The following is a 15,778-nucleotide window of genomic DNA, read 5'->3' on the forward strand; positions in this document are numbered from 1 at the left end:
TCAAGTCACTGTTTACGCAGATAACACAGCCTTGATGACACATGACCTCCCTTCAACAATCTCTGAAGACATTTGAAAGACATAAGTCAAATGGACACTATGTTACCACCTCCAGTCAAACAGTCCTGTTTCACACACACACACACACACATTCTCCCTACAGGCTGATGAGAATGTCGTTACGTGCATCAGACTTGCCGGCCAGGGTTCTTACCATCCAGCCTGGAAACCCCCCTCCTGGAGGGAAAGGTCACTACGCTTTAGTCTGGATTGGCGTCACGACCATACAAGGCACTGAGCCAGAGTCCAGTTACCCACCATCGTCACTCCCGACATGATAACAATAACATTCTCCACGACATACTCATTACTAAAATGATCCTGTATGTAAAATCAGTATTGAACCTTACAATTGCTCTCCTTCAAAAATATATTTATATTGGACCTCAGAACGCATGTAGGTTAATTTCAAGCAACTGGGTCACTGCCCATATTTGCTTTAGTTATAAACCTTTCTGCCATTAGCCTAAAAGATTTGCCAACTTCCCACCATGATGCTCAATTGCTTATAAAATAGCAAGATAGGGCACATGCTACTTCAAAAAACAGTGGCACATTGTTAAGGGAGGAATGTTGATATGCCAAGTGTTGGCCGCAGCAAGGGTATGGGTTATTTTTAGCTTGGGTGCATACTTGAAAGAGCAGCTGTGACAAGCCAGTCTTTAACAGGAAACAGAATACGAAAGGACCTTTAAACCAGGAAGCTTATGCCAGAGGAAACTGTCAAAAAATAACATTTTATTTAACCAACTTGTTCTGCCAAATAAAATAAATTTAAGTTGTGTTGCATAGGAGATTTATTTAATTGCAATCAGCTGAACAATGTATTCACACAATTTCTCAAAGACAGACATGAAGACGTTTTACTCAGGAACACCACAGCCATTAACATCCCAGCAACACATCTCTCACCACAATGCCAATCTTCCCTTCACATTTGAGGTATAAATAAAAACCAGCAGATTATCGAAGGTCCCCTTTCAGAATGCTGGTCAGCCATGACACTGTAACAGAGAAGAGAGTGTGCATGAGTTCCTATGGCACACTGGTCAAGCAATTCAATGAGCATCAAGACAGGGGTTTATCTTCTGTTAAATTACATTATTAGGCCTAGCAGGTGACCAGTACATCGTTTACTTAACCTACTGATCTTATTTTTTTTCTCTAAATTGAGATAAGTAATACCATCAGATTAATTTATCTGTCAATCTTGCAAAAGGCCGTCGGCAGCCACGAAATGATACCGCTTAACATTGCCGCATACCAGCAAAAAAGCCTGGATAACAGGCTTCAGGGGAGCAAGTCATCTTGAGCCCCACCCATTCACTCCCATCGTCCACAGTCCTCTCGCGAATGTATAAATTGTGTGATGTGACAATCCATTCCAGTTTACGTTATATGTATTTTGGACCACCACCACCACATTGGCTACATATCGTTTAAGATCAATTAACACTAGAGGGAAAACAAGACGAACGTTTAGAAGTACGCTGTAATTAGTTAAGCACTTACCAACGCGCAATCTCATAATGGGGCAATTAAATTTTAAATCCAAGCGCCCTCATGCAATCTTTATGAGCCTCAATCAGATCTGTGCAATTCTCTTCTCCCTTTTCAATGATGCTGCAAAGCAAGAACAAAAACGTTACAACTTGCACTACAAACTGCATGTAGCAAATTATTAGCCAATTCGCAATGAAACTACACGTCAACGACTCACCAAGCATCTCTGACTTTCTTCGTTTCTGGACACGCACAACAGGGTTTCAGTGGTTTCTTCTCCTCCGTACCCTCAATTGCAGGAGTGGGGTCAACACTGGGAGCGGACAAGGATGACATCTTCGGGCTGAAAACGTCGGTACAGACATTATTTTTCTTAACAGATGGGAGGTACTGGAGAATAATTTCACACTTACGATCACAAGCAATGTTTAGAAGTATGTTAATATATTGATATATACATCGTGATAGTCCTTCACTTTCATTACTGTCACACTGAAATGGAAAGTCGACCTCTAAGTAATGCGACAGGCTAGCTAATGTTACCCATCTCATCACCTGCTATGTTGCACTTGCTAATAGCCTGCACCTTGAGTAGGGTATGTGCCGGTGTACTGCACCATGTGTATTTGGTACATGTCAATATGGTATAACAGGTTAAATGTAGATATGACAAACATGAACATGAGCTCATCCTACAACATAGCTGGCCACCGATATTTACAGTTTGCTAGCTAGATCGAGGTTGATGAGGTTTCTAGCTTGCTAGCTCACAAGCTAAACATCCTCAATGTCACAAACGAGCCAGGAAAATATACTGTAATCGATCATTCATTATTGTAAGCCAGCGAGTGAAAACGAAACTGCAAACATACTGTACTCAATTAAGCATCGTACAACTTACTACTAGCTAGTTGTTTGCTCGCCTTCTGGTATGGAAGATGACTCACATGTGTCCTTCCTTACACAACATGGTAGATGCATGCATGATTATAAAAAAATGCTTCCGCGGCTAAGCGGCTCTGGGACATGTAGTTTTGACTTGACAACCTCTCGCGCGTGCGTGCATGGGGCCATTTCTGTCCAGAGAACGTTTGTTAACTTTAATTGCAGCCTAATATATTACTGAGGAGGAGTCTAATAGCCTACATAACTTGCATATTTAGAATATAATTATTTTAAACTAGGAAGAATGCCTGGTACAGAACCATCTAGACGTTTAGTTTAGGACCAGACAGAAGGGGAAAACCTGGAAAATATGGACCCATTATGTAGACCAAACATCAAAGCTGATGATTGGGAAATAACGTACGAAAGTCACCATGTCAAGAGCTCAGTAGCGCATTGAAGCTCGCAAACAGAGATATGGTCAGCGCCATGTTAAACCACTCCTCTTGCGCAGGGGAGCACAGCTTTACTGTATGCTTTATCAACAATAGATAACAACAAAAAATAAATTCACCCCCAAACCCCATCAAATTACAACTGTACATTGCCAGGGTTCATAAATTGAAATATACACAATACTTCACATTTTCATGGCTTGCTTGGTTAATTTGACATAAAGTAAGCTGGTGTCATATACATTTATTTCAGTAATGTACTGATGATAACGTTATCATCCCTGAAAACATAACAAAATATCTCTTCTAAACAATTCCATATTACACACCCAGTGTTTATCTTTTAAAAATTATATATCAAAAATATCCTAAATATTATGTGCATTAACAGAATAAATCTATCACGATTATAATGCATGTCTAGTTTAAATCTCTCTAGCAAATGTTTAACAGGATATATTCTGTGCGAAACCTTAGAAGAAACTTCCTTTACTTTATTATGAAGCAAAATTAATATATGTTATGAAAATTACACAAATGTTTCCAATTTAAATGGCTGAAAATAGGAAACCTAAACAATCTTGCTGGATGTAATGTTGCATTGACAATAAGATTTCTGATACTTTTATTTGAACTTTTATAATATCATTTATCTCCAAGAATTTCCAACATAAATATCAACATCTGCATCAACTGAACTGCTACAATATTGGAGTTTCAAAATAAATGATGCCCCCCTGGGAATAGCATCAAACATTATAGCAAATTCCTTTGTTGAAATCAGAATTTTAATTAATAATAATCTTTTTGGTATGAAAGAAGATGCCGTGCTCCTGCCTTATTGAATGGCCAATGCTGTCTGTGACGTAAGAATAAAATGCTAGTTTACCCATTCCCGATCTGTTTCAAACTCAACAAAATTCATCAAAAAATAATTACGTGAAAAAGCTAACCAAATTCGAGAACAGGAAAAAATATATTGGTTAAGAAAGGTTTGGATATTTTGAGTGAAAGTAAGACTGAAAAACGTTTGCAATGAAATAAAGACATTAATTGAAACTCCACCAATTTTATGTTTACATTAATTTAGCACTCTGTGATGTATTTATATGAGGTTTGATGAGAAGGAGATTTACACCCTGGTGTCCAAGTACTTGAAATAGATGAATAAGTATTTGAGACACATTGTGATTAAAAACCTACATATATTGTGTTCTTTAGGAAATACTGACTGCCATGTGCTCAAAACTACAAAATAGCACATCTATGTTCCAGAACCAATTTAATCAGCACAATTCTTCTCAAGCTACTGTTGAAGGTCTTCCAGGAAGGTGATAACATTGTCCATCAGCACGCACCTGGAGACCACATGTTCTTTGAGCAAGGCCAGGTGCTGATGGAGGCAAAGTCCTTCCAGAAGGAGTTGTGTGACAGAGACCACTTTGGAGGTGGGCTGTGAAAATACCTGGAGTGTGTGTGTGCGGGCGTTTTCCACCACACCTTGCTTCCACTGTGTAATTCTCTTGAATCAGCAAAGCACTAGGACAGATTTACCTAACCAATTTATCATAACACCTTTGCAGAGGGCCATATTTAGCTATGTAAAAAAAAATGATACAGCAGGATTGGTGCAATAATAGAATTATGTCTTTGTTCCTCAGAGATCTCCCTCCCGACCGGAAACAAGCGTGTGATCACCATGAAAGCTCTGACTCTGCCAGCTGTTCTCCACCAGCAGCTCTGAGCAGGTTCCGCAGGCTTTCCCAGGTGCAGGGGCAGATCTGGAGAGATTATCCAAGCAGGACATGAGGAGTGACAAAACCTCTGGGAGCTTCCGCTTAGGACCACCTTTGTCCCTGCTGTGTGTATGTGTTACACATGCCTTGGACATTTAAAAGTGAGGTTTGTACTTGTACCACTTGTGTTTACAGAGTGCAGCATGCAACAAAGGGGCTCCAAACCGAAGAATACAGCAGAACATAAAACTGACTGAATGAGGCCGTGCACGAGACAAACCATTAATCATTAGTTTTACAGTAACCCACTTTCAGATAAAGATTTCTCAGCAGTAAATAAAAAAATGGATGTACAATTGTATACAATCAGCATTGCTTGCATTTTCTATTTCCCCTGTGTGTCACCTTACTTTGTTACCTTGTAACAAAGCAGCTTCTCCAACCTGACGGATATAAATGTTGTTTGCTGTGGGTGTTTTATATCCTCAGTGGGCCTTTTGAAAAATATTTTCAATGGCTTTTTCTCCTTCTGTCATTACCAAGCTTGATTTCTGACACACAAGCATGTGCCCTGATACTCATTAAGCATTAACTCTGAGCTTAGCATAATAAAATAACACATTAACCAGGCAGTCCAAACTATTGCATCCTGGTAATAAATGATTTGATTACATAATTACAAAATAAAAAATAACATCTGTTTAATTACATAAATATCAATTATGTAAACTTACACCTGACCTCTTATAAAATATTTAAAATAATTAGAAATGAAAATATTTTGATGTCAGCTTCTCTTGGTAAATACGTAATACATGCACATGTTTGTGGTGTTGTTTACCTTTCCTTTATTTCCATGATCATATTACACTTTTTATTATCTACTGCTCAAGACAACCTGGCCTGTATTGAACCTTTCAACTGTATACTGTATACAGTAACTGTATCTGTCTGACAGATCTGTAGTTCAAATTACGGTAATTGTGATACTCAACACCCCCCCCCCCCCCCCCCCATTGTGTTCAGTATTAATGTGAGACAGCCGTACTCCTTTGACTAGGCTTGATTCATGTGTGGATGAGACCGAGATGCTGAATAGTTGATGAGCCGGGGGAGAGAGAAAAAAAAATAGAGAGAGAGAGAGAGAGAGAGAGAGAGAGGAGGGAGAGAGAGGAGGGAGAGAGAGGAGGGAGAGAGAGAGAGAGAGAGAGAGAGAGAGAGAGAGAGAGGAGGGAGAGAGAGGAGGGAGAGAGAGGAGGGAGAGAGAGGAGGGAGAGAGAGGAGGGAGAGAGAGAGAGAGAGAGGGAGGAGGGAGGGGAGGGAGGGAGAGAGAGGAGGGAGAGAGAGAGAGAGAGAGAGAGAGAGGAGGGAGAGAGAGGAGGGAGAGAGAGGAGGGAGAGAGAGGAGGGAGAGAGAGAGAGAGAGAGAGAGAGAGAGAGAGGGAGAGAGAGAGGAGGGAGAGAGAGGAGGGAGAGAGAGGAGGGAGAGAGAGAGAGGGAGAGAGAGGAGGGAGAGAGAGAGAGAGAGAGAGAGAGAGAGAGGAGGGAGGGGAGGGAGGGAGAGAGAGGAGGGAGAGAGAGGAGGGAGAGAGAGGAGGGAGAGAGAGAGAGAGAGAGAGAGAGAGAGAGAGGAGGGAGAGAGAGGAGGGAGAGAGAGGAGGGAGAGAGAGGAGGGAGAGAGAGAGAGAGAGAGAGAGAGGAGGGAGAGAGAGGAGGGAGAGAGAGAGGAGGGAGAGAGAGAGAGAGAGAGAGAGGAGGGAGAGAGAGAGAGAGAGGAGGGAGGGGACAAAATAGACAGAGGGATAGAGCGGAAAGTCTGCTTCTCATTTTCCTCCCTCCAAAGTAAGCCCCGGACAGGGTGCTGTGATGGAAAATTACCCTGTGACTAAGGAGAGAGGTCAGCAGCATACAGCAAGTTCCAGCTCTGATCCACAATCTTACACTGGAAGGATGGCCAGAGCATTCGGCTGATCCGAGTGGGCCAGCGCTGGGATGAACCGGTCCAGACGCCCTGCAGCGGGGGTTCCCGTGGCCTCGACCTGCGGGTGGAAGGCTCTGTTACTCCCTCAGCAGAACCGGCAGTCTCTATACGTGTACGGCAGCGAGGTGGCCGTGGAGAAAGAATGTATCCGACAACTACAGAGCGGCGTGTGGGTCATCCACCCCTTCAGTCAGATCAGGTATCTGCTAACAACTGTCTGATGATTCTTTGCTTTTGGTTTCACATGAATAGTGATGCCAAGGTAATGTGGCATTATTGTCTGGCAAAGGAAATTGATACTATGTTGATTCATTTATAGGAATTTGTTATGCTTGTGCGTAATTTGTAAAAACGTGATTTTCTAATTCCCCCAGGAGTTATTACATTATGTGTATGATGGCCATCACATTTCTCAACCTTATTGGGATCCCAATGGAGATAGCTTTTCTGGATGGTCACAGTGGTGTGGGCTGGGAAGGATTTAACGTTTTCTCTGATACCCTGTTCCTGATTGACGTGGCCCTGAATTTTCGGATGGGCATAATTTCTGAGGACAGTGAGGTAAGAGAAGCGGCACTCCACTTTCAAACAGTCCGGGATTGTTTATAATCTCCTTCACAGAGCATGCAATTTCCCTTTCTGCCCTATTTGTAATCTACTCTAAAAACTAAGGGGTAGATTAACAATTCTCATGCACGAACATGGACATGGTTAGCACCTGTTATAGCTTGAAGGGATTAAGCGCAAATAAAAACTTCAGAGCAACACAGTACATCAGTGGAATGAATGCGTTGTTTTCTCTGTTTCTTCTGTTGTTGTCAAATCAGAGACTTTAATCTGGTGCTTAGGAAAAGAGATGTTGGTTTGTTGTGTCTCTATGGACTGGTTTATCAGGACACAATTAAATCCCGGAATACTTAATACTTTTAATGAAGGATCTCCACTAAGTATGTTTTTTAGTCTTTGATTGTTTTTCAGCTTTGACCTCTGAATAACCACTGTTATGTAATGTTTTATCTAGCTGTTTAACTAGCAGCTTTGGGGCACCATCGTGTCAGCTTCTTTATCAGTTGTATTCATGCAAAGTTGTTTTGAAATATTGATGTACAGTTTGGCCATTTGATGATGCTGTCAAGTTAATATTAATTTTCTTGTCTATGAATAGAATCCTGACTCTAAATGGCAACAGTCCCATCTAAATTTGGGCACAATCCCAAAACATTTTTATTCAGTTGAAGTGTTTAATTATTCAAATTGCTGAGACATATGCTGCCAAGAATTTTCATCCATCAACTTAACAATTTCTCTGTTCAATTCCAATTGCACAGGTCGCTATTCTGGATCTCAAACAGATCCGCCTGTGTTACCTCAGGACCTGGTTTATACCCGATGTGATCGCAGCATTCCCTATTGGCTACATCCTGCTCATTGCTGTAATTATACCTGAACTATGGAAACAGCTCAAAGACACTGTATTATCATTGTAATCATGATGGCCCAAATGCAATACCTCAACATGTCTTCATTTTCTTTTATGACAGGACTTACAGTTTCAGAGTGATCCGAACTCTTCTAAAGCCAGCAGAATGATGCGGATCCTAATGTTTGTCAGAATCCTCAGTCTGGTGCGGCTCCTTCGAGTGTCCAGACTCGTTAGATTCTTCAATGAAGTGGAAAAAGTAAGTCCAACTCAAGATCCTATAAAATGATATACACACACAATTGTTTCTGATGGTGGGCCTAATAATAACCCAAACCTAAAAATGGATGTAATGTAGCAGAATAAGATTGTTGGTGTGGGTGAGCTGGTCTGAGTGTACCTTTTACAATTCGGATTGTGGGGTAATTTAATATGAAATCAAATCAAATGTATTTGAATAGCCCTTTTTACAAGCAATGTCACAGAGGCCTTTAAAATCACGTTGTTACAAACAATTTGTTGTTTATGTTTTTCTCCCACAGATTTCGAATGCAAACCTGGATGTAGTTCGGCTATTTTTCAGGGTACTGTCATTGTTCATGATGATATTCCTGCTGTGCCACTGGAATGGCTGCATTCAGTACTTCATCCCTATGTTGGAGGAGTTTCCCTCAGACTGCTGGATCAGGAGAGAGAACCTAATGGTGAGCCCAGAATACCACCGCGGTTTTCAGATCAATTTCAAAGTATTGTTTACATTCTGAAACCAAGGTCAGACTTCTCCTAAACTCACGAAACATCGATTCTAAGGATTTATATAGACTTAATGGTTTTGCGCTCATAGAATGAATCTTGACTTCAGCCTCCCCGAATCTATTTGTCCCAGAATGCCACTGTAGGTGAGAAGTACTCCTTTGGCGTTTTTCGCGCTCTGTCACAAATGATTGCGTTATCCTACGGGTCCACAGAAACACCGACCAGTAAGTTTTCTAGCCTTGCCAAGACAAGAGGAATATGTTACACTGGTTGTGTTCCCACCTATGAAAGTAAATGAGCATTATTGTGGTCACCTGGCCAGATGAGACAGAGATGTGGATCGTCATGGTGAGCATGGTGTCAGGAGCGTTGATGTACACGGTCCTGGTTGCCAACACGGCTGCCATCATAACAGAAGGAGACCCTACAGCCCAAGCATACAAGAGCAAGGTACTCTCAGCAGAAAAACAAATTATGTTTTTACACAGTTTTATCAGAACAATGGCCTTCCTCAGTGAATAAGGTTTGAATAATCCACAGATCAGTCACCTGGAACACTACATGACCTTCATGAAACTTCCAGCCGACCTTCAACTCCGCATCAACAAGTACTACCAGACTCGCTTTGGGGGCAAGTGGTTTGATGAGCGGGACATTCTCAACTTGGTATCCTCCTCCTTGAAAGAGGTACCCGACCCAGTGCCACAAAACATGAACAAACAGGAATGTAATGTTTGACAACATGCCCGACATTGCCCCTGTTTTGTTTTGTCATCTTCGTAATGTTTGGTCATCTTTGTGATTGTTGATCACACAGAAAGCCACTCAAAACAAATCAAATACATATTATTTGCATAGCCCTTTTTCCAAGCAAAGTCACAGAGCGCTTCACATAGAACTGAACCATTGAACTGCCCCTCAACCAACCTAAACCCTCAAGGAAGACATGGAAAAACTCGGAGTAAAACTCATTGAGGAAAAAATTAAAAATAAACTGTGGGAGGAGCAATTCGGAGAGGGTTCCCTTCCTCCACTGGCACTTTACTGCTCTGTATCTTTCTTTTCTTTCTCGTCTTTCTCCAGGAGATTCTGACAATCATGTGTGCCCGGCTGGTGTACAAGGTACCCATGTTCCAGAGCTTCAACGTCAACTTCATCAACGCTCTCCTTGTCAAGCTCCAGCACGAGGTCTTCCAGGAGGGGGATTTCATCATCCGGCAAAGCGCCCCCGGTGACCGCATGTTCTTCATTGAGCACGGCCAGGTGCTGGAGGAAACAGAGTCTTCCCAGAGGGAACTGTGTGACGGAGACTACTTTGGAGGTGGGTTCATGTCCTCAAAGTAAACAGTATTATTAGATGCGTCATCAGAATCAGAAGAATCAGAAGGGATTTTATTCGCGATGAATGTTTTTACTAAGGGGGGGTCTAGCTAATACATTATGGTGTTCATCTGCCCAGGATCTAATCCAAACTAAAGCATTCTCCTGTTTGACATCAAGCTCACTGAGCCAGTACCGTGCTGGTGCTGGAGCTAAGCAGCTGGAGAACATCCCTGTCATTAATGCAGCCAGGTGTTCATGTTCGGAGCTGAAACATATGCTCTGTTCGTCCGACACATCACCACCACACTGTTTCATCATTTTGAGCATCTGTGATCACATGAGATGAGACTGCAATGTGTTCCATGTTGACTTTCTGTGTGCTGCTTCCACAGAGACATGCCTGCTAACCAGAGGGAAGCATGTGTCCACAGTGCAAGCTCTGACCACCTGCCAGGCTTTCTCTCTTGACGTGGACAGCTTTCATTCCACCCTGGATGGTTTCCCTGATGTGAAGACTGAACTGAATAAGATTGCCCTGCAACAGCAGGAGTCTGTTTAATGCAACTACAGACTGAACTCTGGAATATTACTGTATAGAAGAGTAGCGCACATAGAAACAACACTAATGAACATGTACAACATATAAAAGGTGTTTATATACTCCACTCCATTCCAGTGGTTTGTTTGGCAATATTTATATAATTACATATCAAGACTTGCCATTTTCAGTCTTACAGTATCATTAAGCAATATCTTCGTGCGACTATAAGCCATATCAAACCATAGATTATCTCAGTGTGTTTGTGAGAAAAGTAAATCATCAGAATGTAAAGTTTTTCTAAAATGTTTATTTCGAAGAAGTAGTTACAGTTGTCAATAGCACAGTGGTACAGTAGAAATAAAGAGATGCCATCTTTGTTTGTGTGTGAGAGAGAATCATGGTTTATGCGAGACCTCAGTTGCCCACGGCGGGTTTGAAGTGGAGCATTCATGTGTACCTAACCAAGTTATAACCGCAACAGCTTAGGCTTAACTCTCTGGCTGACGTTCCTCTCTCTCTCTCTCTCTCTCTCTCTCTCTCTCTCTCTCTCTCTCTCTCTCTCTCACTCCTTTCCCCCTTACCTCCTCTCTCTGTCAATCTGTCTCTCTCTAGCCTCTCCCTTGCGGTCTCTCCCTGCTCTATCTCCGCTTCCTCTTATCCAAACACGCACACAGTGCCTGAGGCCAGCCTGTGCTTGTACTCGTACAGGTAGTAGGAAGCCGGGGGGAAGTTACACTTCATCTCCATTCTGCCTGGCACCACGTGCACTGCCACGCCTGTGCCCAGCCCCTCCCTCAGCTTGGTGAGCATGCGTGCAGCCAGGTAGCGCCTTGCCTTCTCAGGGTGCTCTTCGATGGCTGCGTACACCTCAGGAGGGGGGTTGGGGATCTTCCACTCCAAGTCCACGATCAGCTGATGGATGCGGCTCTTGTCGAGCGAGGTGGGCGTGTCCCGGTAGCACGCCACCACGTGTGGGCAGGGCGCCTCAAAAGCCACGGACAGGAAGTTCTCTGGCACCTGGCCCAGCTCGGCATCCTTCCCATCCTCCCAGGGCCCCACGGTCGGGTGGAGCATGACCGCCCAGCGCAGCCAATCATAGTTCTTCTCCAGTGTCTTGAGGACGCTGGCGGCCGCCTCCTCGGGCGCGGCACGGCTCCTCTGGGCCTCCAGCAGCTGCTGGCGCACGTCCTCCTCAGCCTGCTCCAGGAAGTAGCCTGAGCAGCGGCCCCCGGTGCTCTTCATCTTCCTGTAGAGGACGCCCATGCGGTCCGACCAGGTCCTCATGAGCAGAGCCTGGTCGCGGCCAGTCAGGGAGGCCTGCGTGAAGAGACACAGCAGACCGGTGCCAAGGACAAAGTTCACCTGGTGGGAGCCGAGAGAGATGAGGAAAGGTTTAATGTGGCAGTTACAGGCTACAGCTCATGGCATAATGAGGTGATTAACGTGAAGAGTGGCCGTGCGTTGGAACAGCGCCCAGTGCTGATATGAGTCCAATTTTTTGTGGTATCAGCATTTGGAAGCTTATCATAATTGGGAAGCATATTATGGGCTGTTAATATAACTGAATGTGCAGTAACGGTATAGGCTGAAAATTAGATTTCATATAGTGCCTGAAATGTAGTTTTTTTTTTTATCAGGCTCATACATCATAGTGCTATGTTTGAAGATGATAAGTCCTTCAAGGTGAACACAGGCTCTTTATGTGGCTTTCTTTCCCCAAGGTCAATTTCCACACGCTCTCTACTTGCTCAGAGACAAATGTAAATAGACTTGACATTTCTCTCCCGTCCTCATTTCACAGTGTAACCAAAGGTGCTAGACTATTATTGGCTTCTACATAATCATCTTTTCTCAAATCTTGAGGCACCATAGACTTTACACCATACATAAATTACTTTTTTTTGTGATGTATAATGTCATTAGATGTTAGCAAACTCTTATCTAAAGTGACACAATAGTACCTTTCCTGGTATGGTAAAAATAGGCCTATTATTTATCATTGTCTGTCAGAGTTGAACTTCTTAATGAAAGTATTACAGTGATTACAACTGGTATGTTACCCTCCCACATGTATGGTGATTCTGTTGGCCTAGGTCAGTATGGGGCCTTCACTGACCTTCACGCAGAAGTCTCTCATCTCCCAGCGTTTGGGCTTGCATCTCTCCACCAGCTCCTCCAGCAGCGTGGGCTGGTCGGTCAGGGCAGAGACGCCCATGAGTCGGCTGTGGAGGGCCGTCAGCTGCCTCTCCAGGCGGTGCTCCTGGACGTACTGGAGGAACACCTCCGTCTCCCGCTTGGTGAACTCTGGCTGTGCCCGGACCGCCGCTCCCAGCTGGTAGTAGACCACGGCCAGGTCGTCCTCCAGGCGATGCACCTCCTGGTCCTTCAGAAGGCCCTGGCTGGCGCTGCCCAGCTCCTTGTCGATGTAGTCCAGGTTCTTTTTCGTCAAGTCGGTCTCCTCAGAGGTGGCGGACCCGCCCAGGTAGGAGCAGACACCTTCGACGAGGACCCGCATGGTCTGCATGTAGCCTACTGGCTCTAAGACCTTGCCGAACATCGCCATGACTATTTCAAATTCGGTATGGCACCTCACTGCTTAAGAAAATAAAGCAATTTTTTCAAAAATGTACGCATTGGTAATGTATTTCAAGTATGCAGAAACTGAAACTGAATCATTGAATCTTGGAACATTGACGTTGAACAGAAATAGGAACGCTGTTATCGTCTGTGTGACTTACCTGGTTGTTTCAGTGTACAGGTGTGTGGTGACCTTCAGTGGTTTCCCATTATTTATACACTCCAAAATAGTCTGTTATCTGATAAAGGTTCTTTAATCTTCAAGGTATTTTTTTTCTTTCCAAAGGAGAACCATGTGAAGTATATCAACGAAATCATTAATGGTTCTTTGGTTCTTTCAGTAGCATAAGTAATTGCTGATCTTTTTTTATAAAGATAAGTTCCCCTTGAATGACACATTTCTCTAAGTCGCTTTTCTTTAAAGAGGCTGTATTCTATGGCTGGAATACCGTCAAGCAACTAGAATCAAAACACTAAGCTTCAGATATAGCCCAGCAAAATGGTCAAGGATTTAATTATGCAAAAGTTGAGGAACAGACAGAGTGCAGTTAAAACAATAAAGTGACATTTATTTAATTCTCATGAGGTTCAAAACCATCTTCCATTTCAATTTTTTTTTTTGTGGGAGCCTATTGTCTAAATCCTAAAGTTTTATATAAAGGACCTATATTTGCAGAATTGGGTCTACGCATGATCTACTTTTGGTCTACTTTTGGTCTATGTTTTAATCTGTAAATGCTTCCTCTGGGAGATATCATTAGGAAACACAACATCTCGTTTCATTTTTATGCTGATGAAACACAGCTTTATCTGCCTTTGAAACCTAATGATTCTGTTCAACCTCTCTTAGATTGCATTGTGGATATAAAAAAGGGTCTTTCGAGTAACTTTCTCCAACTGAACGATGAAAAGACTGAAGTGATTATTTTTGGTACTGTGGGTTTCAGAGACTTGTTAACACGATTAGCAATTTTTTCCCTATTGTCAGTTCTCATGTAAAGAATCTCGGTTTCATCATAGACTCGGTTAGTTAAGCAGATTAAATCAGTGGTGAAAAACAGTTTCTATCAGTTAAGACTGATTTTTAAGTTTAAATCTGCATTGTCTTTTAAAAACCTTGAAAATGTTATTCATGCTTTTATCACCTCACGTTTACATTATTGCAATTCCCTTATGATGTGTCGCAAACCAGGGGAAACAGACCAGCCAACCCGGCACAGGGGGCGGGTCCATAGGCTCAGATTGGGGGAGGTAATAGAGGGAGTATATCTGCCTGTGGAAGTGCTGCAGCCACTTGGCACATGGCATTGGTCACACCTGCAGCCCATCAGGTGATTCGGGGAAGGATTAAGGGAGCCAGCCCAAGGCCGCAAGGAAGGAGAGTAAGGAACAAAGGACCAGAGAGGCAACACTGCAGGATTTTTGTTCAGTAAGGAGATTGGCTGGACAAAGGACTGACCTCTCACTCTGCTCTAAACCAGGGGTTTTCCCAATCCTGGTCCTCGGGCCTCCCTGCCCTGCATGTTTTAAATGTTTCCTTGTTCCAGTACACCTGATTCAAATGAATGGTCGTTAGCAGGTTTCTGCATAACTAGATAACGACCCCTTCATTGGTATCAGGTGTGTTGGAGCAGGGAAACATCTAAAACATGCAGGGCAGGGAGGCCCGAGGACCAGGATTTGGAACCCCTGCTTTAAACCCCCCACAGGACAACACCACATGAAGGCTGACAGACCCCGGACGGGAAGAAGTTAGTTTGTCCCACTATCCTTTTCCTGGCATAAGTTATTAAAGGACACTATGTTAAAGCTTACTGTCTCTGAGTCTCCTATTGTAATTGTTAATCTGGCTTTCAAGTCCCCTGGGTTGCTACAGATGGTCTCTCCCAGTCGTCACTCATCCGTCTTCAGATGGTGCAGAATGCTGCTGACAGAATTTTATCATCCACTAGAAAGTTTGATCACATTTCCCCAGTCTTTTGCACTGGCTTCCTGTCCCTAGAGTACATTTTAAAATGTCATTGTTTTTAAAGCCCTTAAAGGACCCTTTGTATATCTCGGACCTCATACAACTACACTCACCCATTAGGTCACTGAGGTCTGCGGACAAACTTCTTTTATACACTCCCCGGTCACGCTGTGTACGCACAGGTGATAGATTCTTTGCAGTTTCTGGTCTTAGGCTGTGGAATCAACTTCCCCTTTCTATCAGGCAGGCTCCTTCATTGTCAGTTTTTAAAACACACTTATATGCACTAGCGTTTCTCACTACCTCTTGAGTTGTAATGTTACTTTTACTTACTTTTACGTTTCTGATTTTACTGTAATTGGCCGTGTTTCCCAGATTCGTTAAGAAACTCTTAGCGCGTAAGAGCTTCTTAACGAATCTGGGAAACGCGGCCATTGACTTTTGTTTTTACTATGTATTTTATGGTGTCTTTTTTGTGCTTTTGTTTGGCACTTCGGTCAGCCTTGCTGTGTTAGTGTGCTTTATAAATAAAATGTACTTCCTACTTTAATTTTTAAATAGAGTTCAGAATAC

At 43.1% G+C, this 15,778-nt stretch overlaps 3 protein-coding genes and 1 long non-coding RNA gene across 4 annotated transcripts; 2 read left to right on the top strand and 2 right to left on the bottom strand.

The window, feature by feature from the left end:
* Window positions 1-778: 778 nt before the first annotated feature.
* On the bottom strand, window positions 779-1,900 carry cox17 (cytochrome c oxidase copper chaperone COX17). The gene is made up of 3 exons (XM_084689886.1): window positions 1,781-1,900; window positions 1,573-1,683; window positions 779-1,064 (listed from the first exon to the last, which is right to left on the bottom strand). Exons 1-2 carry the CDS (start codon window positions 1,897-1,899, stop codon window positions 1,599-1,601), a joined length of 204 nt encoding a protein of 67 aa, XP_084546012.1. The 5' UTR covers window position 1,900; the 3' UTR covers window positions 779-1,064; window positions 1,573-1,598.
* On the top strand, window positions 1,852-5,536 carry LOC146234837 (uncharacterized). The gene is made up of 3 exons (XR_014741824.1): window positions 1,852-1,950; window positions 4,210-4,351; window positions 4,565-5,536. It is a non-coding gene; the product is annotated as an uncharacterized LOC146234837 (long non-coding RNA).
* An 853-nt stretch (window positions 5,537-6,389) lies between these two features.
* Window positions 6,390-11,023, top strand: LOC146234838 (potassium/sodium hyperpolarization-activated cyclic nucleotide-gated channel 2-like). Its single transcript, XM_084689346.1, has 10 exons — window positions 6,390-6,818; window positions 6,994-7,180; window positions 7,948-8,052; window positions 8,161-8,298; window positions 8,582-8,743; window positions 8,926-9,019; window positions 9,118-9,245; window positions 9,336-9,482; window positions 9,879-10,116; window positions 10,511-11,023. The coding sequence occupies exons 1-10, from the start codon at window positions 6,631-6,633 to the stop codon at window positions 10,675-10,677; spliced, it is 1,554 nt and encodes a 517-aa protein (XP_084545472.1). The 5' UTR covers window positions 6,390-6,630; the 3' UTR covers window positions 10,678-11,023.
* A 267-nt stretch (window positions 11,024-11,290) lies between these two features.
* Window positions 11,291-13,222, bottom strand: LOC146234839 (uncharacterized). The gene is made up of 2 exons (XM_084688236.1): window positions 12,776-13,222; window positions 11,291-12,021 (listed from the first exon to the last, which is right to left on the bottom strand). Exons 1-2 carry the CDS (start codon window positions 13,220-13,222, stop codon window positions 11,314-11,316), a joined length of 1,155 nt encoding a protein of 384 aa, XP_084544362.1. The 3' UTR covers window positions 11,291-11,313.
* Window positions 13,223-15,778: the final 2,556 nt, after the last annotated feature.

This window comes from Hypomesus nipponensis, chromosome 23 (assembly GCF_054491055.1).
Source record: "Hypomesus nipponensis isolate SF chromosome 23, ASM5449105v1, whole genome shotgun sequence".
Lineage (NCBI taxonomy): Eukaryota > Metazoa > Chordata > Actinopteri > Osmeriformes > Osmeridae > Hypomesus > Hypomesus nipponensis.

Excerpts from the sequence above, each read along its gene's own strand:
- cox17 (XM_084689886.1), bottom strand. The coding sequence starts at position 1,899 with ATGTCATCCTTGTCCGCTCCCAGTGTTGACCCCACTCCTGCAATTGAG. Across the intron at positions 1,684-1,780 it reads AAGAAAGTCAGAGATGCTTG|CATCATTGAAAAGGGAGAAG; the intron begins GTGAGTCGTTGA and ends CTTGCTTTGCAG.
- LOC146234839 (XM_084688236.1), bottom strand. The coding sequence starts at position 13,222 with ATGGCGATGTTCGGCAAGGTCTTAGAGCCAGTAGGCTACATGCAGACC. Across the intron at positions 12,022-12,775 it reads TGAGAGACTTCTGCGTGAAG|GTGAACTTTGTCCTTGGCAC; the intron begins GTCAGTGAAGGC and ends GGCTCCCACCAG.
- LOC146234838 (XM_084689346.1), top strand. The coding sequence starts at position 6,631 with ATGAACCGGTCCAGACGCCCTGCAGCGGGGGTTCCCGTGGCCTCGACC. Across the intron at positions 9,020-9,117 it reads GTCCACAGAAACACCGACCA|ATGAGACAGAGATGTGGATC; the intron begins GTAAGTTTTCTA and ends TCACCTGGCCAG. Across the intron at positions 9,483-9,878 it reads TATCCTCCTCCTTGAAAGAG|GAGATTCTGACAATCATGTG; the intron begins GTACCCGACCCA and ends GTCTTTCTCCAG.